Source organism: Orbicella franksi, chromosome 6 (assembly GCF_964199315.1).
Source record: "Orbicella franksi chromosome 6, jaOrbFran1.1, whole genome shotgun sequence".
NCBI classification, from domain to species: domain Eukaryota; kingdom Metazoa; phylum Cnidaria; class Anthozoa; order Scleractinia; family Merulinidae; genus Orbicella; species Orbicella franksi.
In genome coordinates, this window is record NC_138150.1 from 14,490,486 (window position 1) to 14,517,111 (window position 26,626).

Here is a 26,626-nt window from a genome sequence, read left to right on the forward strand (position 1 = left end):
TCTACACAGAGACACTAAAAATGTAAAATAATTGAAGTGATATCCTGATTGAATCATTAAAGGCAGTGCAGGGGCGTAGCTAGCCTTTAAGCCATTAGTAGCCAAAAGACCATATTTTCTTTCTCTTGCTATTCAATGGCGAATCACCGCTGTATCAATGTTTCACTTTGAAAAACAAAATAATGACTTTCAATCAGAAGCATATCACCTGATATGCTTCTGCTTTCAATCTCATACATGAAAAAATGCTGAAAGGTTATTAACGAAACAGAACTTTGAAATAGCTTTGCGCACGAAAATTTAGTTGACTTTTGTTGTCGTTGTGTGTTTTTTGGACGTTGACAAAATTTGATATACGACTTACGCTGTATAGGTTGCAGGTCTAGAGGGATGGGAGGGGACCACCCTTCCCTGCAGTTTTTCTTAATAAAAATTACAGGTAAAAGAGCCCATCTTCACTTAAACACTCAATCCCGTCCGTTTTAGTGGAGGGATATGCTGCTTTTGCCTATTTGTTTGTTTGTTTGTTCGTTTGTTTTTGGTGGGGGGTGAGGGTGGGCTTCTTTCTTCATCTTTCAGTTTCGCGCCTTTTCGAAAGATATTTGAGAAATCCTGGATCCAATTTCACTTCTCCCCAGTCTACCTCCAGCGGAACCAGATATACATGTTTTACAACGACAATCTGCCTCTTGTAGGTAATATACAATTTGTGGGTGATTGTGTAGCAAAGTCTTGGCAGTTGCGAAACGATCATTCTGGCACTGGTGGTTTGGAATAAAGCACCAGTTATTTCGCCAGCGTGAGACCTTGCAACACGCTTGATTGAGGCAGAAAGCGCGTTGCTTCGTCAATGTCTTTATCAATCGACTCGAATGGACGTCAAATTCAATACATATGCAGTATTTCTTCCTTCAGGCTTTGATCAGTGTACACTCTCACTTCAAGTCTACATACAACGAAGATTGGCGTGGATAATTGCGTATTCGTGCTCGTATTGACGGTATGCCTGACCGACTAAATTTCGGTAACTTGCCATCAACTGTACATTTTTTATCGTCGAGTGCTTGTTTGGTGAATGGTTTTGACCGAAAACGTTCTGTAGTCAAGATTTGCGGTTTTATGGGTGAATTGTAAAGTGAGTATGTCTGAAGAGACGACAGCGGCCAGGGCAGAGACTGTCAGATTAAATGAAACAGCTCGACGGATATCATGTACCACTGATGGGTTTCTCGTCCCGTCTGGAGAGCTCGATTGTGACTTGCCCGTTCAACAACAAGACCTTGGTGGACTGCTCAGGCAAGTCGTGAGTTTGTTTTTCGTAGTTTTGTTGGTAAACTCCGACACCATTTGACCTCGATCTGTTTTCTTTGCGATTTCGATATTTTAGTCGAGCGAATTCGGATCTCAATCAACTATTCTTTTCTTCTATTCAATGCACAGGAAAGAGGGAAGATGTAGCGCCACTTTTTTCAATGGAATTGATGGCAATTTTTCATGCGACGAAACTAGCAGTTCGTAAGTACTATTTGCTGTTATGATAATTAGTCTCATTTTATTTCGGGGGAAGACTGAGCAGCAAAAGTGCTCTATTTATAAAATGTCTTCAGGCTATGTAGTCACAGGATATATATCACCGGTTGTTCATGTGAATTTGCACTGAATATTCTGTAGCTGAATTAAAGCTGTCAGCGAGTTAGGAAAGGAAAACAATTAAACTTTAATGATTTCTTAATGAGAAAACTAAAAATTGGTACTTTGCCGTTTTCGATTTTTTTTAATGAAATATTACTATTATACAACTAGAAATACAGAACTATCAGCATGTAGTGGCAAGTCTTGAGGAAAACCAAAGAAGAGTTTAAATTTCTAAGTCACATTATTTATTTGCATTATATTGTTAGTGATAAAATAAATTGAAATTGGTATATTCATACTCAGATTCATACTGAAAATTGGTTATGGGGCTAATAACATAAAATTAAAAACTAAAATGAAGAGCAATTCTTAATTAGGAGACCTGCAGATGTAGTGAAAATGCTTTTGAAAAAATCAATGGAACCCAAAAAATATATAACAAATTCTTCTATTTTTGGATTATTACGTAATATCTATCTTTTCTTTGATATTTATTTTCTTCGTCAGGTCATACAGATCAGGTCAAAGTAATCCTATAGTTCGCATATCAACAAGCATCTTAAGATCATGTAGAGGGTGATTGATGAGCAAGCTCGTAAATGTCAAATAAATGGTTAAATGATTGGTGCAAAGACTCATTGATTAACTGTAAGGTGTGAAGGATAAAAAATGCATCTATCATTGAAAAAAATTAAAAGACACTTGATTGATACTGAATTAAAAGCTGTCTGTCTTTGCATTGGTAGTTCAGGTCCTTTAATTGTATTCCTAAAACTAAATTGGTCAATTTGTTTATCAGTGTATATGACTCTATAAGTATTTGCATATATGCAATATTCCGTAGTTGGTTAATAATGATGGATGTGGAGCTTGAATTGAGGACAAAGTTATTTTTGATTATAAAGTGACTGATAATCATGCATGCACTTGGTTTATTTATTGCTATTATCTATTGTGTCAGTAAACCGCAAGGAAATGACGTAAATACAATTTACCATGCAATCAATGGTTTATTGGTTTGATAAAGTGCGTCAGGATATTTGCTTCAGAATTTTCATGTAACAAAACAAGCCAATAACAAATTCTGACTTCAGACAGGTTACAGTGTATATTGTTGTATTTACTCTTAAAAATCCAGTGTTGTGCAAACTAATGCTTGACTTTAATAAAATAAAAACAAAAAGTAAAAAATTTAGAAATCTATCTCTAATCCCTTGTGACTAGCAAACAAAGAGATCATTGCCCTAACTTCAGAGATTTTTCAGCATTTGCTTCAAAGTTTCAGCTAATCTAGAACAGTCATATAGATTGATCTTTCATATTTTAATTTCTACCAGAGTGTTGCCAAATTGATGAAAACATATACCGGTAGTATTAGACCTTGTTTTTATGACTCAAAGTATAAAGGAGTTTTGGAAAATTTGTTATGTGTTTCAGGTTCTTTGTCTTCCTTCGTCTTGTAGTTTACTCTTATACGAAGTGTCCTCAACAAACTGTAGCGTAATAAGTTGTTGTCAGTGTTGTTTGTTGTAACCTTTTGTTTTGTTTACAGGTTGCAAAAGCCACATCCTTTACGCAGCCCAGTGACTAAACAACCCTCGTTGGCAAGAGCATTAACCATTTCCTCTATCTCAGAGAATGTGAACAAGCCGCTAGTATCAAAAGATTGCAGGAATTTTTCCAAGGCTCCTCTTAAGTTGAAGTTTCCTTTGTCTTCTAGGGGTAATTACTATAAATTACTTTTAATAACTTGTAACAAACTACATGCTGTGTGTCTTCTTTCTCTCCTTGTAAGAATCAGAGCATTCCTTGTTTAGCAAATTTAAAAACTAGTGACAGAGATAATCTCAGATAGTGCAGAGTGCAATACATTAGCTACTGTCACTTGTTAGTCACACAGGTCGGGGGAATTCAGCTTAGCCTTTTCCCCTTGCAGAATATGAATGGACAGATAAGTCTTGTGTAAGGCATAATCTTAGCAGTATGTAATTGTGCCTTGAGCGTATTTTCTTTCAAGTCTAAATGTAACACAATAATTGCAGCCAGGACAGTTTTCAATTTTACTGTGGTGTTGTTCATTTTAACTTCTATCAGAAGTTTAAGCAGAAAACTAAAAATTTTACTCGTCATATCAACGTCTGTAACTTGATACTTTTGTTTGCCTCGCAAAGGTACATGTATGTAATGTGACTCTCTTGTTTTCTTGAAAACACACAGAAGATGTACTTGTATGCTCCCAACTGAATCTATGACTTAATTCGATCAGTCCTTGAGGCAACCTGTTTATCGCCAACTTGTACTTTTAATGAAAATACGCATGTGAAACATGTACACTGCTAAGATAATGTCTTAATCAAAGTTTCTATCCGTGGATATTCTGCAAGTGGAAAAGGAAGTCAATACAAACAACCAAGGAGTTACAGGGGGTTGGGACCTGTGTGATTACCATGTATCAGTGCTGCACATTGTAGTCTGCAGTATCTGAGATTGTCTCACTAGATTTATGTGCACAAATGAGCCAAGGTTTGAGTAGGTGGTTCAATTTACAATACATTAAAACATTGCATACTGTTAAGTATCTCTTAACTCTTCGAGTGTAACTTTCAAGGACAGTTCAATTTCATATTGTACTGAATGTTTAAGGTCACTCAATCATTGTTGACTATTCTCTGAACACTGCTGAAGACAGACATGCTTTCTTTTCCTTAGCGGCAGCTTGGAATCTTGAAGAGGATGACGAGAGTGGAGTAGCAAGTGGTAGCACTGATGGAGTTCCTTTTGGATACACAACAGGAGGGTTATATTATTCAACTGATGTACGTCTTCAATCATTGCATACATTAGAGGTAAAAATTACATTATGAGTGTACTTGCATTCGACATGTAGCCTTTCATTAATTAGTATTAGGAATGCCATAATATATAGCACAAATTACTGTCTAAATGTGTGTGTATATAAGAAACAAGAAATTTTATCTAAGATGTCCCAGTTATTGCACATAAAAAACCAAGCTAAGACATAACATTATTGATGTGAAGTATATATGAAATAATTCATATTTGAACTGCGGTTGTAGATGAAAGTGAATAATGATCATCGCAGTAAGTTTTCCAATTTAAGCAATTGGAAAGAAGAAGCCTGAAAAAATCAGGCCTTAACGGGATTCGAACCCGTGACCTCTGCGATACCAGTGCGATGCTCTACCAACTGAGCTATGAAGCCACACATTGGGAGCACCGCACCGATATCGCGAAGGTCACGGGTTCGAATCCCGTTGAAGCCCTGATTTTTTTCAGGTTTCTTCTTTCTAATTGCTTAAATTGGAAAATTTACTGCGATGATCATTCTTCACTTTCATCTACAACCGCAGTTCAAATATGAATTATTTCATATATACTTCACATCATTTCACTCCCCATAAGAAGACATGAGCTCAATCAATTGACCTCGCTCCCAATGTGTGGCTTCATAGCTCAATTGGTAGAGCATCGCACCGGTATCGCAAAGGTCACGGGTTTGTATCCCATTGAAGCCCTGATTTTTTCAGCCTTCTTCTTTCCAATTGCTTAAATTGGAAAATTTACTGCAATGATCATTCTTCACTTTCACATAACATTATTAGGAGGAATCTGGCCCTGCCTCAGCTGGCTCTGCATCAAACAAACTGCAGGTGTTGGTGACCTACAGGCCAGGGAGGAGGGCATGAGAAGAGTTCCAAAAACCACAAAAGCCTATAGAAAAACGTAAAAACACTCCAGCAATGTTCCATCAAAATGATTTATTAGCTCAAGCAACCGAAACCATTATACATGTACTGTAGTTACAAAATGTCCTAGATGCTGTCATTAATACTTCAGGTTTGCCATTCTATTAGAAATACAGTTGAACCTAGATTTAATGAACCTCTGTTTAACAAAGTCCTCGATATAACAAACGATATTCTATGTCCTGGCCAAAGTTACAGTAAAATGTATGGAATAGAACCTCGATATAACGAACCTTGATATAACGAATTCTTCGATATCACGAACATATTCCGGAAGCCCAAACGTAAAAGCTACCTCGATATATGGCATAACCTCTATGTTGCAACATTTTTAAATCGCTACTCTGAAAGTGTCGTTCTTTTGCAAACAAAAGCTGCACGTCTGCTTAAAAGTTAAAATAACTGATATTGAAAGCCACCATACTTAATGAATTGCATCTCAGAACGCGGCACTTCTGAGTGATGAAAACTGCATTGAATTGTGTGAGAGAAGTCACCTGTGTTACGATTCAATCATTAACTATGACCTCGATATAACGAACATTTTGGCCATTTCCCCTCAAATTCGTCATATTGAGGTTTTCGATATAACAAACCCTCGATTTAATGAACAAATTTGGCCGGTCCCCAGCAACTTCGTTAAATCGAGGTTCCACTGTACCACCTTATTTATTTAGCCAATGAAAAAAACTTGATGTTTACAACTTCAACAAGGGAAACCACTCAAATGTGGTACAAAGGTCACACTTTTGACAATTTTTTTGTGAAAAGTCATCAAGATGCTAGTTTTCAAGCTAAAATATCCTGAACACAAGCTTGGAACACCCATTTTTTGGTCGCAATTCAACTTAAATATTGGGAAAGCTACAAACCTCTTATTCTTATAAAACCGCAATGCTGCAGGTTACAATAAATATTTCCAGAAAACCACGCCAAAAATAACACATAAACGCATCATCGCAAACCCTTATGCCCCCCTCCACAGGAGTGCTTTGTATCAGAGTGAAGTCCTTTTTCATAAGTAGGTCAAAACTTGTTATTCCTACCAGGGTAATGAAGAGGAAGTTGTCACTCCAACAGACCAGGAGAAGAAGCAAAGGTGGGGTTTGACACAAAATTTATCAGTAAATGTACGTCACTCCAAACGATATGCACGACTCCCTCACCAGAGGTGAAGTGGCCCAATGGATCTTCATTGGACTCTTTATCAAACAGTCCAGTTTTGAACCCTGACCAACTCATAGTATCGTGTTCTAGTGAGAGACACTCACCTATAGCTCTCCACCCGAGTTTATAAATGGGTAACAGCAAGTTACATGTCCATACTGGACTAGCATCCCATTGAGAGAGAAGTAGTAAGTTCCTGCCTCTCAGAAACCAAAGATAAGTGTAAGCCTGATGGGTCTCTAGACTTGACTGCAGGCTTAACCTTTTAACCCAAGCTAGTTTGTACCATACAGTGACACTGTACTGGGTTGGTTTGTTTTGCAGTGGCTTAAAGCATACTAGAATAAGCAAACTGGCACGGCGACTTAGCCAGAGAAGGGAGAAAGGAAGCATAAGGTGAGGCAGGATTTAAGGAAGATGCCAGTTTAGCTGGGGGAAAGAAGCGTCCTAGTCTTGAAAATCATTATTATTTTATAAGAATTAAAAATAACACACCATAAGCTCTACCTTCCACTTATAAGTTAACATTGTTTGTCATAGTCTTCCCATACAGTATACACATGCAACAGCTGAAGAAACACTTACTTTTTTTAAATATAACAGCATGAGTGTGTTCCTGCAAATTGTAAGGGAAATCTTAAAAAATGCTTACGTGGGCGATTAGCTTCAGCGGACTTTCATCCTGTCTGGGAAGGTGCAAGGTGTGACAAGTTTTGCCCCTCTCTCACACATTACAAGTTGCATAACTTTGATGAGTTTTTTTTTATAACAGATCAGTGGTAGGAATTCTAGCTGATGTGGGAAATTTTTTTCAGGATTTTTTTTACTTATTGATTATTCACAAAAGTATTGTCAGTTGGAAATGTTGTTTTGTGGTGTTTTGTTACCTTTAGGAACCAAGGAAGATCACACAGTTTGGAAGATCTCGCATCTCCTTTAGGATCAGCATCATCACAAGGAAGCAGCAAATCACCAAGGTTACAGCGTGCTATGTCAGTTAATCAACGCTCTTCTCCTCGCATGCGGCTTTCTGTCCAGGAAAATAGATTCAGTTTCAATAACAGAGGTGGGTTCTAATACATGTAAGGCTGTTTACTGATAGCCTGCATTGGGACTGCTGGCAAACAACTTTCCAACATCTTTTGGGGACAAATAAACCATTATAATTTTATTTTCAACTCAAGCCTAATAAATTTATTACTCTCACATTTGAGAGTCATTTGTTCCTTCTGAGTCCATCACTCATCCATTTGGCTCGACTCCTAGCTTCATTTAGTCATGTAGTCAGTAGCCCCTCATTCAAAGGACTGACACTAAGAGTGGTCTGTTATTAAAAGGAGACAGGCAGCACACATACATGATCAATCAATCAATTTATTAAAGTCATTGGGTGGGATTGAGGTTGCCCTCAGTATCCGAGCCAGAGGCTCATGTATAAAACGCATGACTAAAATAAAAGAGTTAAAATTAAATGATCAAAGCAGCTATTATTAGTAATAATAAACAAGTTCTTATAAATTGTTATTTTCAGATCTCAGAGAGAAATCAAAGAAAAAAAGGGACACCACTTTAGATGGTTTGTAGTTCAATGTCTCCAGAGTTAATTTGCTCCATTTCCTCAATTTAAGCATTGAAAAATGATACACTTATCAAGGAACTCTTAGAAATGTCCAGCAAGGATTGGCACAGACTAAATCACCAGAACTTTTCCTTGTTTCTTTATTTCATTACCATTCAGCATCCATTGTGCACCTTGTGGAGGCACAGTGGCAACCCTCCAAGTTAACTTTTTTCCTTAGTGGCCATTTGGCCACTGACTGTTCAGGTTTGGTCGCCAGTGAAAAATTTTAGTCGCCAAAATATATGCATAAATTAATAATTAATTGATAATAAATAATAATCTTATTATTATCTAACTGTATTATTAATAACATTTTCCTTGAACCACCAAGTAAATTGAAGTCTCGTTCAGTGAAAGAACCACCTAATTTTGATTCAAATATGCTTTTATTGGAATGATTGATGATCAAATGAAAATGAAAATTAAGAAAAAAAGTTGCTTCACAAAACACAGAAATATTTGTGTATATCAATTGTAATTCACACAACAGGAGCAGTGCAAACAACACAGATTATACCAAGTTAAAATACCCTGGAAATACATCTGGATGTTTCTCAAATATATTGTGGATCCTGTCACCGTCGAGCTTTCCAAGCTTTTACAATTCCTCTTCTTTTCGATGGCAAATGACCGGATTGCGCGCATTGTCTCACGCTTCCAGGTAAAATTGACATGTGCCAAAGTTCAGTCGAGTGGAACAAATTTCGTCACGTCCCAAGCTCAACTGAACGCAATTCTTTGATCTTTGTTTACCATGTAACATTTCATTTTATTCAGTCTCCATTTCTGTTGGTTAAAATCCCACAACAACTAGCTTTGCAAAGTGAATTCTTAATGCTCAGAACGTTTTTCTTTTCGCTCTGGATGATAGTCCGCTCAAGCTCCTGACACATAGGTCACGTTAATTTTAGTCGCCAAGCTGGCGACTTGCGTTCTAATTTAGTCGCCAGCTCCAAAATTCTAGTCGCCATGGCGACTAGAATGGTCGCAACTTGGAGGGTAGAGTGGCCTCATGGATCAAGTGGTCCAGGTTCGAGCCCTGGATGGGCACTGTGACTGTGTTGTGTTCTTGGGGATGACACTGTACACTCATGTGTATGAATGGGTACCGGCGAATTTAATGCTGGGGGATAACCCTGGCAATAGACTAGCTTTCCATCCAGGGGGTAGGAGACATACCACTAGTCCCTTCATGTTACTGAAACTGGAGATACAGTAAGCACCAGCTGCAGATACATTTGTGAGGCTCATATGCAGACTATGTCTTTACCTTTTTTATGTACCATTGATTGTACACTATTGAATTTGGCTGTTACTTTAATTATTACTTACATTTTTATTTCCATTCACAGCACTTGTTGATGCAATTGTCCGTAAAGAAACTGATGAAATTAGGAATATTTTGGAATCAGAGGATGTAGACATCAATGGGTAGACATGCCACATCTTTTATATAAACTATTCCTCCTAAGATCGGCAGCCTCCATGATCATGGTTTTCACTCTGGTCATTCTTATCCTTGTTGTCTTGACACAAATACATGGTGTACTTTTGGACTTGGCTTGGGGTTAACTAATGGGTCACAGGATGTTAAATTTTGTACATCTTTACTTACACATGATATAATAACTAAAAAAATTGAAATATAAAACAACCAAAATTAGGTTTTTTAGCAATCATCATTTTTGATGCTCTGTTAGCTCTCATATGCCTGTATTGCCAATCAATGTTATTTATTTATTTTGTGCAGGGTTAATGATGATGGGTTGGCACCTCTAGATGTGGCTGCCATGCTTGGTGCCCTTTCCATTGTCAAAATGCTTTTGTTGTATGGTGCTCAAGAAAGCTCAAAATGTAAGTGCATGGTATTCTGGTTTTCATTGGGGATTTGGGACCCTCTCTTATCTGCTACACTTCACAAGTACATGTAAGCTTCAAGATAAGTCCATTACCTCCCTGCCAATAACATCATTTCTGAGGAACCTGTTGTAACCAGACTGGTAGATGAACATTTCCCATGCAGTAGTAGATGTCTTAAGTTTACTTCTTGTGATCCCTGGACATGAACAGCCTTTTTCCTTCATAGTAAAGGTGGGGGAGAGGGGAGGGGGGGAGGGGGACAAGGTGGTCTGAGATTTCCAGGTCTCACACTTTAACTCCCAGGTACCCACTTCCTTTACCCCCTAAGAGTGCAAATTGGCACACAAGGTCATAACTTTGTGAATATTTGATAGATTTCTATGAATTTTGCCATGAAAATTGTCTTTTGAAGATCTGCTCATTGAAGTCATAAAATTTTGACCCCCTCCCATCCAAGACATGGTTGACCACCCCCAGAAGTTTTTAGTTCCTTTTTCGGGATGCAAATTGAATACAAGACTTGTTTCATATCAAGCTATGCACTAAGAGCTGCTAAATAAGCTATAGTTTAGGGGTATACCTAATATAGTTACTGTAGAAGATTGATACATTCTTGAAGTCGTTCATTTTCCCATTTTAAAGCAATTTCTCTCAAAATGTCTACCTCCTTCATAACAGCTGATGTCAATTCTTAAATAAGCTGATTAGTGGCTTTCAAATGGCATATTGTACACAGGCAGCAGGGCTCGAAATTGCGACTCACTGGTCACCAATGCTACCAAAAATTGAGCACTGGCGACTAAATTTTCAGAACTGGTCGCCAGCTGGCGACTCGCAATTTGTACGATAAGTAAAGATGACCACAACACAACTTTTGTTTTTAAATCTTTAGATAGGGAAATTATTCGGATCTGGTAGCTAGTAGACAATTCACCTTTCCGTCCCCACTAAAATAATGTCTGAGTATTACAAGAAAATCGTAAAAATTACTTGTAATATTATTGTAAAAATCACTTCGACACGTCGAAACTGCATTTACCAGGTGCCATATTGTTTCAGCGGCCTCTTCCAAAACTGGGATCACGGGCACACTACAACACCATGCGCTTTTCAGTTGACGCGAGAACAATGGCAGCAGATGTGATCAGTTGTGTAGGAGCCTAGACCAAGCACAGTGTTGTTTATCAGTGGCAAAAGGCGACGAAAATAAAGAACTGCGTTTTGAAGAAATACGAAAGGACCCGTGTTTGTGTCATTACGAAAACCACGGACGTAGAAGTTTTTGTGCTTCGCCCCATCTAAAATAACTTAGAAGAAAACCATCACCTGCGAACCAGAGACATCAGGGAACTTAAGCACGCACGTTTTTGAGACGCGGACGGTAACCGGAAGTGAGCTTTTTTCACTTTAAACTTGTCCTCACACAACCATATTCACATTGCTAAGTATCTTTTCTTCATTAGAGATGAGTAGTATAAAAATCTGGGGGACAATACGGTCCAAGCATGCGAAATCTTCTCTTCCGGTTGCCGTCCGCGTCTCAAAAACGCGCGTGCTTAAGCTCCCCATAATAATCTGAGAACAACGGTAGCATTATAACAGTTTATAAGTCTTACTCGTGCTGTTTTCAAAAGTTTTAGCTCTTCATTTGTGACTTTCTTGCATGCAAAGTAACATACAAAATCATGTTAGTGTTCTCATGTGAGTTATATATAAAATAAGTTGGCGACCAAAACTTACGATCTGGCGACCAAGTTTTTCCCGTTAGTCGCCAGCTGGCTCCTGAACAAAAAAGTTAATTTCGAGCCCTGGGCAGAGTGTCTTTATTTGACTTGGAAAAAACTGCCATTCGCCTTAGGGGGTAAAGGGTTAAGTGACTTGTGCCTCTTCTCTGGCTGGTGTTGTGCTTGTTTCATGTTTTAAATGTTTCCCTGATCACCTCATCTTGGAAATCCTGCTTTCTACTTCTTCCTCTCATTTGATTAGGCCCATTTTGTTTCATACATGAAACAAAATGGAAGCTTAAACATTATCTGATGTCTTATCTTTCAGTGCCAAGTACTTATCTTGCTAAGCACATTAACATGCTGTTGAAGGAAGCAGAGCTGAGAGTGGATGATCTAACCACAGCAGTGGTACATGTCAGTGATACTGGATCTTCTGAAGTAAAGGTACACATGTTTTTACAAAGTTACACATTAGATGCAACTATGGCACTTTTGATTCTCATTTGACAGCTTCTTTCATGGCAAGCTCTTCACAAGATTGAGACAAAGTCCTCCTGGATCCACTAACAGCAGTTATATATTTTGGACTGAGATCAGGAAGATGAGAGCCTCCCTGTTGTCTGCCTTTTCTTGGAGAGACTGCAAAATGACTATTAAGAGTAATAGACTGAACTATTAACAGTATAGCACAGTATAGAATGGCATTAATCATTCATGTATCCTGCAGGAAAATGAAAGGTTCTTTCAAGAGTGGCTATGGAGGAAACACTTGCTTGAACAACTGAAGAAAGGACTTTCAAAAATAGGTAAAGATTTCTGAATGGGCAACATCATGCCAAAGTTGTTCACAAAGACATCAAATTGCAATTGTGAACTCCAAAATAACTGTGTTTTTTTTTTGCTCAGATCCACCTGACAAGCCAAGCAGTGTGACAATATCAGTTGCTTCTGAAGATTCACTGCTTGTTCGTTTTATTGAACCACTTTGTGAAAAAGTTATTGTATCTAAATATAAAAGTGAGTATAAAACATAATTTCTAATCATATTTTTTTTAATCTAATCAGCCATTGCATTAGAAAATTCATTTTATTGCAAGTAAAGATGGCAAGATACTATCCTTTTGGCTGACTTCACTGGTTAAAAGACATCTTATCCCCAGTTTAAATTTCACCAACAAAACGAAGACTTGGGGTACATGTAACTTTGAAGGTACAGCTGATAAGCCAGAAAGGTTGGTTTGGCTCAACAATGAGCCAGCTTAGTTTTTTTTCTTAGCTACACTGTACATCCTCAGTTCTTTACCTTGTGTGTTCAAGACCTCACCTTGTACCAGGCCATAAAGGTGTCAAAATAATTTATTAACATTACTTTGTTTATTTCATGTTACATTCATTGTATATGCAGCTGTGTTGTAAATTTATGGCAGCTGGTGATATACTTGTATGTTCTTCGTTTTAGTTCAATGGAGCAAGACCCTAGACTTCAAGTTATTAGAAGGGGAATATGTTCTTCGTGATTTAAGATCCCTAGAGTACACAATATGTAATTTACAAAAGGTAAACATGATCCCTCTTACGTTGTTATGTTCACAACACTAGCGCACAAAATCTAGATGCCGTGTTGGTGCGTGTAAAGAGCAGTTTCCTTAGCCAAGATAAACTTAAGTTTACACTATAGCTGCAGTGATTTATTTTTGTGTTTGCTTGTTTGTTCACAGTTTCTTTCTATCTTTTTTCTTCCATCCTTTTTAAAGTTTTATTCTACCTTTTCATTGTTAATATGTGTTTACCAACTATATAAAGTTGTTGCTTTTTTCTAGTCTGTGTTATACTATGTACGCGTTTGCTGTGGAAATCTCAAAGGCTTTGGACCATGGCTAGAATCTAGTCCTCCCTGTGCAATGCCCTCAAGTATGTTGATCAGATTTTCAGTATTTTGTTGGTAATAATACCTTGTGGAATGTCTAGCATCTTAGCCCTGTAACATATGTAGAAGGCTAGATATTATTTGTACCTGCATAATTCCCTAAGTTCTCTAGACTGATCAGCATTATTACAATGTCTAGAATAACAACGCATTATGAATCGATTTTGTATTTTATGAATCAATAACAAGAGAGTACAAATTGAGATAATGAAAGTCATCAACTTGGATGTTTGATTGGCATCAGTAACTCCAGGAGTTTTTACTGGTCAGTTTTGTTTGTCTGCATTTTCATGCTATTAAAAATCTGACCAAAACCTCAGACAAATCAATTAATTTGATGTCGGCTTTTTAGTGAATCAGATAGTAACATGTATGACCATAACATCCATAGCATGATATTCAGTAGACCTCATTATGATAATTATATAAAGTTGTGTATGTTGTTGTGATATGAATTTTAACAACATTTTTTTATCTTATTCTACAGCATGGCATGAGGTCGATGACTCAAAACCTCGTTTCCAAGGGCGATTAAATGTCATAGATGATTTGTTTGGCCGAGTATGGCAAAGCCATGAAGAGTTCTCACCAGTTAGACCAGTTTTAGCACACAGACCACGTAGTAACACATTTGGCAATGAGACAGGTGAGGAAAGCAGCTTTTAAATGCAGTGATTTTCTTTACTTATGATGACCATTATTATGCTCCGAGTTCATCATTATCATTCAGCATGTTAAGTCATATCAGTATACTGCAGATAGAATGCATGGTTTATGTAACTTGTATAATAATAAAATTCATTCTAGAGAGATGTATTAAAAATTTTTAGAAATTTGAAAAGAAGTAGCCTCTTCAATCCATCATATTTTTGGAATAGCTTATTATAAAGGATTTCAAGACATTCCTGATTTTGGAATAAGTACTTCCTTAAACCAAACAGTGCACTTTTAGTAATTAATTGAGTAGAAATGATCCTATGCCTAGTATGAGAGATGTAAAATGTAAAGAAATTAGAAAGTGGACAAAGTCAATATTGCTTTGATACTGATATCATGTTTCAGGGCTGCTCTTTCTTTGTGATTTTCATATGTTTTCAATTTCTGTGATTACAGCAAGTGAGAGCGGTGTATCCCCTAGAACAAGTCGGAGATCAGCAATGAAAAAGAGTCTAACAAAATACACTCATCTGCTCTTCCATTCTACCCCAAAATTTGCAAGACATCTGAAAAGGTAAGAGCAAGTTCCTTCACTCCCCTTTTTTGATTCTAGTCCAGTGCCATCTTCGCAAAGCTTGCACTGTGTTTCTATCGAGTTATAGAACAGGAACTGACAGGCAAGTGTTTTCACAGCTTTTTTGAGTTCTTCCAAACTTCCACAAGTGTTGCTATAACTTGACAGAAACACAGAGAACATGTTTTCTTATTTCTTTCAGAAAATTCTGTAATGAAAAAAAGAAAACAACCTGTTTATTTTGATCATCAAAATGTAAATTCTCTTTGTTCACGCCATCATTACGTCAACAGCTTGTACTAGTTCTGTGTTAAAGACCAATCAGGGTGCGTATTTTCTTTGGGCTTCTTTCTAAAATAATGTTCCTAGGCAGTATATAGTGTACTCTCACAATATCTCTCTCCACCTATGCCTAAATAGAAATATATACTGGCACATTGCTATGGCTACCTGACAAAATGCTAGCAGTAACTTGTTACTAGCATGCCATTCATGAGGAAAAGCCACACATCTATTTGTTTTATTGGACAGAAACTGAAGTTAACACCATTCTGTGTTAACTCCTGGAAAACAAACATTATCTTTTTTGTTTGTTTGTTTGTTTGTTTGTTTGTTTGTTTTTTCAGAACTTTGTAATTATATTGATTATTTTAAAATTTGTGGTTGGCAAACTTTGTTTTTTTTGCCAGAGGTGTATACCTGGCTTCTCTGTTGTTCACTGACGATGAGAAACTGCTCGTGACCTTGGATGAAAATATCCCCATAATTGAAGTGGATGATAATCACCCAAGTACCTTCCTTCAAGACTTCTGCTGGTTAATGAAGGTAGATTTCCTCCTAAAACCACAAACATACCATGCAAATTTGACAATTTTCTAAACTGCCTGAGTAATGAATATTATTTTAAAAATAAATAGCTTCATGGGAAAGCACTGCTTAATAGATATGGTCATCACATGCTATAAGACTTCAATCACAGAGTGAACCAATGGAAACAGTCAAGAAAACTAACAAGAAGAACAAGATGTCACATCTTTATTCATACTTGATACACTTGAAATATATATATGGCAGACAACTTCAAGAGCCTTGAAGAGCAAAATATATGTATATCAAATTAACAGTTTTTATCTTGAACTACCATGATTTAACAGTTTTTATTTCGTTTCTAAGATTTTAGTAAAATGTGCTGAGTTTGTATAAACATGTGATGTCTCGTACTTCTTATTATTCCAACACATTCCCTGCCTTGGCATTTAAAATCTCTCAGAAGGGATAGAAATCTATATGGATCAAACTTAAGTGTTGTGATGGAGTACATGTCTGTTTTTAGTCATTTGGGTCAAGTGAACAGTTATCCTTATAGGTAACTGCAGGGTGAGCTTCAACTGTCAGCCAGTATTTGTTAATAGATCATAATTGTTTTGACTGAATTTATCATTTTAGGTTGCATGCACTTGGAAAGATGTTAAAAAGTTAAAGCAGGAAATTGAGAAAAAGTCATCGTCAACTTCAGTCCTCTTTAGATGTAAATTACTCCAAGCTGCTGACTCTCTGCAGGTATTCATATTAATATATTCTTAATTATTTATTTTTACTGCTTCTTTGTGAATTTGGTGAAGAGTAAAGGCTGCACTCAGACCACCTTGTGGATATACCATAAAAGAGGCATAGGCCTTGGGAAATATTTTCCTCTTACTAATATTGTACTAAGGGCCACAATGGACAAAGTAAACTCAGTAAAACAAAGCTTGAGAAAAGAAAAGGCTTGAGTAGTTTTTTTTTTTTTAATTTAGTTTTTTTAATTTAATCCATTTTCACTACACAAATTATCAGCCATATGAAAACATGCATCAAGCAAATGAATTATACATTACAAAATAGAAAGAAGAGAAGCAGCAAGGAAGGACTAGAAAGGAACATTAGAATGACTCACCCCTGCTGAGAGAAGCTGTCTAAGATTCAAGCCATACTGATGGCAATATGGCTTGATAGTGTTGTTGCTGTGATTGTACAAGAAACAACCACAAATATCATGTACAAGTTAGAAAAATAGTGCAACTACTAGATGTTTGGAAGCCTCTGCCAACCTGGTTGACATCTTTCATTTTCCTATCCTCTATAAAAAGGACATCTGAAAATTGAGCAGTGAAAATTCTGTATTGATAACACTGCACTGTAGACACAAGCGCCTTGTGTGTTATTTCTAATTGGTTATACACTATTTGCAGTGTCTTTAACAGATCACAATTAAGTGTTTAGGATCTTAGTCTGACCAAATGAAAACTACATGTAATAGTGAAGATGACAATGATAATAGTTCATTGGGCCACTATAAACAATAATAAAACCCTTTTCAAGTATTTAATTCCTCGCCGCAAACCCATCGTATTCTTTCCAGGGTGCTCTTGGAAAGCAAGATCTTGGAAGACTGCATTATAAACCTGTCAAGGATCGAAATGGTAGCACTGTGATTGTTGCTGTCAATAATGTTATTGTAAGTATGCTCTGCTGATCATAATACTGTGTAATTGTGTTGATACCAATAAACCATGTTCCAATAAAACATTGTAGGCTATCTGAGGAGTGGGAGCGCTGGAGAGGTCAGGGATTTGTGCGCTCCTTTCACTGTGTTCTTGGCAGATTGTACCTATTTTTAATTTATTGTTAATTGTACTAGCAAATATACTGAATTCTGACTAGTTTTCACACACTGAATGCTAATGTCAAACCTGACACCTTCAGTGTGGGAGAACTTCATTACTGATCTCACTAGTTGCATTTTCTTAAATATGTTCTAAGCAGGTACTGCGAATTTACTGCTGGGCTTTATTGTTCAAAATCTGATTAAGCTAAACCAGGATTAGGGAGCATTTTGATTTCAGTTTTGTTACTTTTCGGTGAGGTTCTGTGTTTGTATTGTTTGTCCTACAGTTTTGGGCTGGAGTAATCTCCATCTACACAAAACATAAGCAGTCAAAAACATTTGTACACAGGAAAAAGGAATACTTCGGTTTACTTTTGATCCTGGGTTAGCATTAACTGGCTTTCAAACAACCTGGCCCAGGAGATTAAAGGATGTTCTTTTTTTTCTTTTTTTTTTTTTTTCATTTCACTGTGTTCAGCATGCCAGTTCATTTAAGCCACGTATCATGTCTCTCAAGTGGTTGTCATTGAGCAAACTTCAGAAGAAGATTCAGACTACTCCGCTTCAAGCTGGATTACAGGAAGAGTTGTTTTCTGCATCAGAGATGCTTGTGTCCTCCATTCAGGTAAGACGGAAAGCTAGTAGACATCACTAGCAACTGTTTTGTTATGTCATGACAAACCTCTAGGAATTAAATGTTGTGGGGATTTGAAACAAGAAATGTTCGTTAGTGTTAAATTATCTGACTGTAAGACATCACGAGATTATTTAATTTATGTAATGTTTATGGTTTACGTTGCTCTTTACCGTCATTAATGTACCCTTAGTGAATAAAGTTTGATCTATATTTCATCTTTAGGAAAAGATCCATTACTATGAAAACAGTAAAAAAAGCCTTGAAAGGTAAGAGTTTGCACTAGAAACATCACGGCTGGTACAGGTTAGGAAATGTTAACAGACAAGTCCTTCAGGATCAGGGAAAATTGAAATTTTAACAACACTGATTTTATATTGCCAATTCACTTACATGTCATTGGACATGAATAAATGGGTGGAAAGGACGGTTGTATGTCTTGTAAGAGTAAACTGTAGACTTCTACTATATAAAGTGAAGTCCCGGGATATATTTTAGAATGAGTCATGCATCATCCTTTTCTTCTTTTCTTGCTTGATGGACTTTACTATCTTAATGAATTAACTTTCAAGTCAGAAAAGTGTATTGACAAAAATAAGTAACCCTCTAAAAAGGACATCTTCTGTAGCCGCTCCTGCTGTCCACTTTAGAGAGGTGTCTGCCTTGAAGAAAGTTCAATTGCAGAGAAAGATGTGATATTTAGTCAGGACCAGTGAGACAGCTATGATGTCTGTGTAATTAAGCGCCCACCATACTTTGTTTTCCGCTTTAATAGAGTTGATTGAACGTCCTTTTACCTATTATTTGAGATTTTATATTTATTTAATCAGGAAAGTCTGACGTTTATCAGAAAAGTTTTAAAAACTGACGTCTGTCGCAATCATGCAGTTGCGGCTGTTTGATCATTGATGATTAATTGACCAAAAAAACCTGACAGTAAAGGACACTAAAGATAACAGCCCTGCAAGTAAGGGAACCTTACCTGTATGTCTTCTCCTTTTACATGTGTATTTAGGGGTTTATACATTGGTTATTTGAAGCTCAGAACCTTTGTTGATGCTATTCATGTTGTGGTACAAGAGAACTGTCCAAACGTCCTGCCGCATGTCAAATTACGAGATAACCCTAACGTGTCCAGGTAAGCAAAATGAATGTGTGATTTACATGTTATTTTTCGAAAGTAACTCTTTCTAATCAATTTGATTTTAGTTCGTCTTCTTCGGTCGTCTGGGAGAAGGTAATCTGAAAAGGAGATGTAGCTGGTGACCAACGTTGATACAACCTGAGTTGAACCAGGTCAACTCTAGTCTTTCACTCAGGTTGTCAAAACGTCAAGAAACAGTAACAGTCCTTTTCAGAACCGACTTTATCCTAACTGATTTTGCTAAACGATTTCCATTTCAGAGAGGAATGGCAATGGCTTCAAACACTAGACTCTCTAAAGGTAAGGTTTTGCTCTTCTCATGGATCACTCTCCATAGTTTACCACTTAAGTGTTTATGTGTTGACAACCATTATTTTTATTATTACTATTTTTATTGTTTGTACAGGAGGACACTCAGGAGCCGTCGAAGACTGCACATGAATTTCAAGTGCTTGTGGCCAAAGCAGCCGAAACCTTGATGGAGAAAGTTGGAGTTAATAAAGAGGTAGTCCTATTATTTTATCTTTAGGTACAGCACTGTAACAGTGAGTGTGTTAATGGAAACACACAGGCATTGGATTTTTTGCCTCAAATTTTTAAAAAGCCACAGAGGATAACTGTAAAATTGAAAACCAACTAAACCAAGTTGGGTAGCTGATATTATAACTTGAAAGTTTATTTGGAGCACACTACTTGTACACGCAGAAAACAAGCAAAACAAATACTTAGCAGGCATCAAATCCACAGTACTATCTGAAACTGACCCAGGGCACAGTGCAGGGCCAGGGGTCACTGTGTTTTGTTCTCGGGCAAGACAGCTTACTCTCATAATAACTTCCTCCACTCAGCGGAATAGAAGGGTAACCCGGCAATAGCAAAATGCTAGGGGCAACTTGTGATAGACTAGCATTCCATGTAGGGAGAATATCAATGTTACTGACAGCTTCAAGCTACAGAAAATTGTCGTTCAGAACTTTTTCATTTTCTGCGTTGTCTCACGAGATTTCTTTGTCTTTGCTAGGCGTCAAAACTTCACAGAATATATGACCGAGAGGTGGTGGAACTAGATGAGAATGTGTCATTTATCATTGTGTTCCCGCCCCCTGAGGAAGTGTGTAGCGCCCCGGGACAAGTGGACTCTCTCACTCATCAGAAGGGCTACATATCTCTATCTGTACAAACGTTTGAAATGAGTAAGTAGCCATTGGGTGCTATATTTAAGAAATAAACCATTTTCGTGTTTCTATCAAGTTTCAGTAGAATTCTACTAGTACACTAATGCAAATGCTGCAATTTGATTGGCTGAGTGGCCGTACATTATCAGCCATTAGTGTGCAGTGGCTGGAGGTTGTCCACGTAATGGCGACGCTTTTTTTCGTTTTTCCAATGTGTTAAAGAACATTTTGATGCAAACGGATAATTAAATTTCCGAGAAGACTTAAAGAAGGACATTTGCGATTTCTTGACTTAAAAAACCTGAAATTATTGAAAAAATGATGCGCGCGCGGACACAACTGCAATTTCAAATGGCAATTCAGTCAGAGCGATCTTTCTAAGGCGCAAAGTTTAATAATACATCAATCGAACTAAATTTCAGTTAGAATTCTACTAAAACAATTAGACTATGAGCTCGAGATCTCTATGAGGTGATAGTTGATGAGGCCGAAGGTACGAGAGAACGAGAAAGGCTTTGCGATTACGAACCGTAGGAGTGTGTTTCCACAGCTTTCTTTCGAGTCCTCCTGGACATTCATGATTATTTCTACATTTCGATAGAGACACCGAGAAAGGAAAGGAATTCGATTAAATTATCTTTGCTCATACTAAAAAGATACTTATGATTAGCGAAGTTTTAAAGGGTTCCTACCTTAGAGTCCGGATATAGCAATGTGACTGAGCGCGAGTAGGCACGCTGGCAGTCATTGTGATAGTATTTAATGGTGTTATTTCTTATTTTTTTCAGTTCACATGTATACCTATCAGCAAGAGTTTATTTGCCATTATTCTCGTCTGTCGTCTGTTCTCGATATGGACTCTGTCATATCACAGCAGTCGCTTAGAGAGGTCAGTTGGTTTTGTTTTCTGTACTGGACAGGGTCGGCAATTCAAGTCAAAAGGCATGTCGTATAGTCAAACAGGCTTCTTAATTACTTTGTCCTATGATTCTTCGGTTCTAAAAGTACAACATGGCAAATACTTGATTAAAGTGGCTGAAGAAAAATGAACACGAAAACAGCTATAAAAACGTTCTTGAGTTGTTGTTGTTTTAACCTGTTCCTGTGTCTCGTTCATTCGTTTGTCAATATTTTAACTTTTTTAAACTAGGTTCCGAAGTCACTTTGAAACAATTTGTTCTCTTTCTTCCATCAAGGCCTTCTCCTCACCCGAGGTACAGTTAGCAAAAGCACGACAAGAGCAGCTGTTAGACTTCCAGCGGGTGAGTTGACAAGCTAGGTACAAGCTCTCTTTAAACATATGCTTTTGCAGTTACTGTCTTCAGGTAAAAGTGCAACCAATAACAAAAGCGAAGCAAAAACGTACAGCCGGCGTCAGGCGCGGAAATACGCGCGTAGGCCAAGTCACGTGAAGTTTACTGTTGGGCCTGATTCTGAGATTGGTTAAATGACTATCGTAAAACCAAAGCTTTCATAGCTGGCCGATCAAATGGCCAATCATGGGGAACGGAAATAACGCAATGAACCAATCAGAACTCGAACTAAAAACGTGCAACCGGTGCTAAGCGCGGGAAAATTCACTCTTAAAAAGATGCAAGTAAGTGCAAAGTTAAGTTTGAGTCACGCTTGAATCAACGTTCACAACGTTCTATTCCAACTTGCCAACCATTTCGAATTTGCGTTTATTGTTTTTTCGTAATTTTGTGTTGCCTAATAAATTACTTGACATTTTCACAGGAGCTGGACGAGACGTGGCAAGGAATGCGTTGGATATTAGATGCTCTCCATTATGCCAGAGATCGTCAAATCCGCGGTGGAATACCGCTGGTCGAGGTGTTCGAATACACTGTTTCTCATCCTGATGGCCAGTGTTGCGTGTGTTCGTCGGATTTGAAAGGAAAAATCCTCTGCAATGGACACAGTAAGGGCATAGCTACCTTATCTTGCATACAAAAATATTGTAATCACTGAAATCAATCAAAGATTGAACTAAAAACCTTACTTAACGCCGAGCCAAGTCATGTCTGGATTAGTTTCCTCTCGTGATTGGCTCAGAAGAAAACATTTTCGTTGTGATTGGTCAAAACCAGTTGTAGGGGTTTGCCAAATTGCAGAAGACCAATCGCAGTACTGCTGTGAGTGTCATGATTTGTGATTTATGTTTCGTCAGGTTCTTCACCCAGCAGTAGTCCTAGAGAGGGAGTGGTTCAAATTCACACAGCAGGAGAGACCAGTCTCCCCCCTGGAGCCACAGTGACGGTACGGTAATATCAGTTAACACCACTAAAAATGGAAAATGGAAAAAGAGGGTTGGAAAACCAGTCAACATTGAGCTCTTCTATCAAAATATTGGAGAAAAAACATCAATTTCTTGTTGTTTTCCAATGTAGTATTGTATACCTTTCAGAAATGTTATGTTCCGTATTAGTATAAATATACAAGCGTTCTACCACGAATGTCGTTCTCTGATTGGCCACGCTACTCACTATCTACTCTGTTGATGATAGTGAATAGCCAAGCAGTGTGCGGTTGTTAACAAAATGGCGGCCGCTTCTTTGCGTTTTCGAAGCTAGTTTTCCAATTAAGTTTTGGCTAGTGGATTTAATACTAAAACAGTTAGATTATTCGCTCTCTATTTCTTTGCGTAAAAGTTGACCCGGGCTGTTTATCCTGATCAGGAACTGGAAGGCAAGTTTGCATTTTACTTTTTTTCGTGGCACAAAGATTCTATCAGCCTGTGCCTTGTCTCAAACTTGTCCCCAGCCGCTGGTGACTTCTCCGCGAGCAATCAAATATGTCGGCTGATCACTGAAGACCATCCGCCATTTGGGATTTTAGCGCGGGAAAACCACTGAGAAGGGTTACCTAACTCTTGAATTAACCGTTATGTGTTTTATTTCTTTGTTGTTGTAGCTTCACATAACGCCCAGCACAAGAGCGGGTGAAGTTGTCAAAATGGTTGTGCAACAACTTCACAAGAAGTGCCAAGATAGAGACAAATCTGCACGTTGGCACAATCTCTCCGAGCAGAAAATTAAAGACTTGTGTTTGGTGGCGGTAATAGGCGGTCAAGAAAAGTGTTTTAGAGACGATTTTAAACCACTACAACTTCAAAATCCGTGGAGACGAGGCAAGCTTTACCTCAGGTTGCGCTCAGAGGCTTTGGCTGCGTCTTCTTCGGGTTATTTTACGAGTGTGTGACAAGAGCGAATTCTTATATTGTCATCATGTGACTCCCAAATCTCATCGGCGTTTTATTTTTTCCTTGAAAACTCCAAAACGTGCGTCAAACACTGTCAGTCAAACAAAAAGAGAGACGTGCGGATCATGAAAAGGTAGAAATTTTGTTCATGCGTCAAGAAATTCTCGTAGCTGGTAAAAGAGAGGAAACCAGCTAGGAGAACCTGTATGCTGTTAGAATTTCAAACGTCACGCCAAAGATGTGTGTTAGATTTTACACAGCGCACGAGTTAACATCTGTGCTGTGCTCAGTTGGATTTGCAATCTAGTTTAGCAGGTTTCATTCATGTGATAAGCAATGTCCCGTCACAACCAGAATTTCGTTTCCCTGGAATTGACAAAACTGGCATAGCACCGGTGTTAGAAATTATGCCAAGTGAGAAGTCAAGTGACAGATCAGGTCGCAAAAATTGTTTGCTGCATCGCCATATTTCTGTTTAGTGTGTCTCCGTTTTTGAAACAAGATGGGTGAATCCGTCGTGGAAATAGCAACAAATTTTATTATAGGTAAGTATTAAGATATTTAGGTACAAAAGAAAATGGAATCTATTTAACAGGCAAATAACAAGGTTGCTACCAAAAGAAACCGATTATATAGTACAGATTTAATATTGTACATAGCTGAAGGTGGTGTATGTCAAAAAGAGCATTCGGTTGTTTTTTAGTGTCAAATTTCTATTTCATATTTAATGTTAAGTAATCGTTACCTTCGCAGAGATGCTCAGAAGATTTAACTTTGCTCAAATAATTACTTCTAGAGCTGAGGGCGTAGTATTTAAAACAAGAGTCTTCACGACTTTACTTTCTCTCTTTTTGCGGCCATGTTTATTTTTATCCAAAAACTAGCGCGCTAGCCTGCTTTATCAAATAATGTACGGGAAAACTAGAAAAAAATACAACAGATTAGTTTGCTATAAATTTATAAAATGTGTAAATTGGTTAGTAGTTGACCCTGGTTTTGCGTTAGATACACTGTACGATGTATATAACTAGTTAGAAAATCCTACAACTTGCTGCAGCAAATAAGTAAACGTTTATTTATGTTCTTCAACCGTTAAAGAGCAAACGTGTTGTTTTGAGCCAGTCAGAGCAAAGTTATGTTTTACTGCTAATCAAATTATAGGGTTTTTTAACCAATCAGGATTAAAACTTGAGCCAATCGCGACTAGATTTGCGTGCATTTTCCCGCGCTTGGCACCGGTTGCACCTTTTTGCTTCGAGTTTTGATTGGTTCATTGTTTTGTTTTACGACAGTCGTGAATGAAAGAGTGTCATGAGCTTTGTTCATCCTCGTTTAAATCTAACTCGCTTGTTCCCTCGTGTGAATATAGCTTTGACCTTACTAAGATACGCGTGAAAAATAATTAGAAGGGCTGGCTCCCTTTTCAATGAAGAATATTTATTAGCCGGTTTTACATCGCGATATTTTTAGCAGCGCACTACAATGTTTTCAAATTTGATCAATGTTACAGAATCTGAAGGACTGGAAAAAGGGAATAATTTGAAATCGAAAAGGAATTGAAAACCCTTGTATCTTGCTGACAAAGTATCCAAATGTGTAATTATCTTTTGGAGGGGTTAACGTTGTAGTGTACTTCATACTTTTTGTAACCCAGCCAAACTGATATCGGATAATAATCGCCAATAACAAGTGTTTTTATTTATTCCCAAAACGTGTTTTGAGTTTTGAAAAAGGAATCCAGAACTTCTAGTGACAGGAGTTTGCATTTTCTCATCTTTTGAGCGTCAATGATGGTTTTCTTTTTTGGATTTCTTTTTTTTAATGGAGGTGATCAAGAATTATTGTACCTATTTACTTGAAACAGGTGTCAATTTGTTTATAGGTCATTAGCAATATTCTTTTCCTCTAGCAACTTTGGAATTGGGCTTCAGTTTATAGACCGTATGTAATTAAGTTAAGGAACACTGACTGAATGAAGTTCTCAGAAGGTACTTCATGTGATGTAAATTAAAGGTCCTTTCGAAAAGGTTTCCTGCAAGGATTCAATTTTTTTTAGTTATTTTTGAGTAATGTTTACGTTCGATTTTGACGCGTGGAGAAATGATGATGTATGATTATAGAATGACTGCATAGGAATAAACGACGTAAATTTATTTCGCAAGTATTTTGTGTTTTCTTCTTTGTGAGTTCTTGGGAAAGAATTAAACAGTAAGACTACTTTGTGGTCTTTTTTTCCTTTCCACGTTAACGTTCATTCTCTTGGCACGGTAGGCATCTTTCATCTCTAAGGATGTATGCGTTACAGTACATTCCAAACCAACCGGACAGCTGAATGGGGGATAAATCGCACCAAATGATTGATAAGGTCACTCATGCCAGTATTACTACTATCTGGTCTGAACGGCTAAAATTGGCGATAGTATTTCAAATAGAAGGCATCGCAATGCCTTGTAGTAACAAGTAACTGATTAGCTGAATGGTTAAAATACCTCTTCGTAAGTACTTTGTCGATGTGCCAACGTTGAAAAATTGAGGGAATCAACAGAACATTTTGGATGGTGTAAATCATGTTTTCGTTCCCAAGTGCTCTTTATTTTCGTTTTCTTCACTTTGTGGAGTCACCTGGATATCGGTGCCGCTAAATAACGGAGGAATTGTTTAATAAATGATATAGTGATCATGTAAATTATGACACAAAATCGTCTCAAATGCATTTGGCACGTGTTGCCTGCCTCCGTTTTTTCCCATAATTCCTCTCTTTATTATATCGTACCCAGATCGCTGGTGGAACACTCGAGTTTTTGTGAAATGGTTGTCGCTGAAAAGTAAGACAGTGTTTTGCAGTTGATTCTTTCAAGTGCTCAGCTGAAAACCAAAGACCTGTAAACT

General features: G+C 37.5%; 1 protein-coding gene across 1 annotated transcript; it reads left to right on the forward strand.

Moving 5' to 3' along the window:
• The first annotated feature begins 350 nt into the window (after positions 1 to 350).
• On the forward strand, positions 351 to 26,626 carry LOC145490280 (ankyrin repeat and fibronectin type-III domain-containing protein 1-like). The gene is made up of 31 exons (XM_081469407.1): positions 351 to 1,303; positions 1,448 to 1,515; positions 3,188 to 3,357; positions 4,345 to 4,481; positions 6,452 to 6,501; positions 6,894 to 6,965; positions 7,463 to 7,635; positions 8,101 to 8,145; positions 9,543 to 9,621; positions 9,941 to 10,044; positions 12,103 to 12,221; positions 12,505 to 12,583; positions 12,684 to 12,794; positions 13,237 to 13,334; positions 13,598 to 13,688; positions 14,192 to 14,350; positions 14,818 to 14,935; positions 15,625 to 15,760; positions 16,382 to 16,495; positions 17,337 to 17,432; positions 18,061 to 18,207; positions 18,442 to 18,485; positions 19,232 to 19,354; positions 19,621 to 19,660; positions 19,767 to 19,865; positions 20,382 to 20,553; positions 21,324 to 21,424; positions 21,732 to 21,797; positions 22,273 to 22,456; positions 22,706 to 22,794; positions 23,449 to 26,626. Exons 1-31 carry the CDS (start codon positions 1,142 to 1,144, stop codon positions 23,734 to 23,736), a joined length of 3,534 nt encoding a protein of 1,177 aa, XP_081325533.1. The 5' UTR covers positions 351 to 1,141; the 3' UTR covers positions 23,737 to 26,626.

Bases quoted from the DNA above. Each gene is read 5' to 3' on its own strand.
- LOC145490280 (XM_081469407.1), top strand. From the start codon at position 1,142: ATGTCTGAAGAGACGACAGCGGCCAGGGCAGAGACTGTCAGATTAAAT. The intron at 12,222-12,504 runs GTACACATGTTT...TGTATCCTGCAG, and splicing joins CTGGATCTTCTGAAGTAAAG to GAAAATGAAAGGTTCTTTCA. The intron at 14,351-14,817 runs GTGAGGAAAGCA...CTGTGATTACAG, and splicing joins CACATTTGGCAATGAGACAG to CAAGTGAGAGCGGTGTATCC.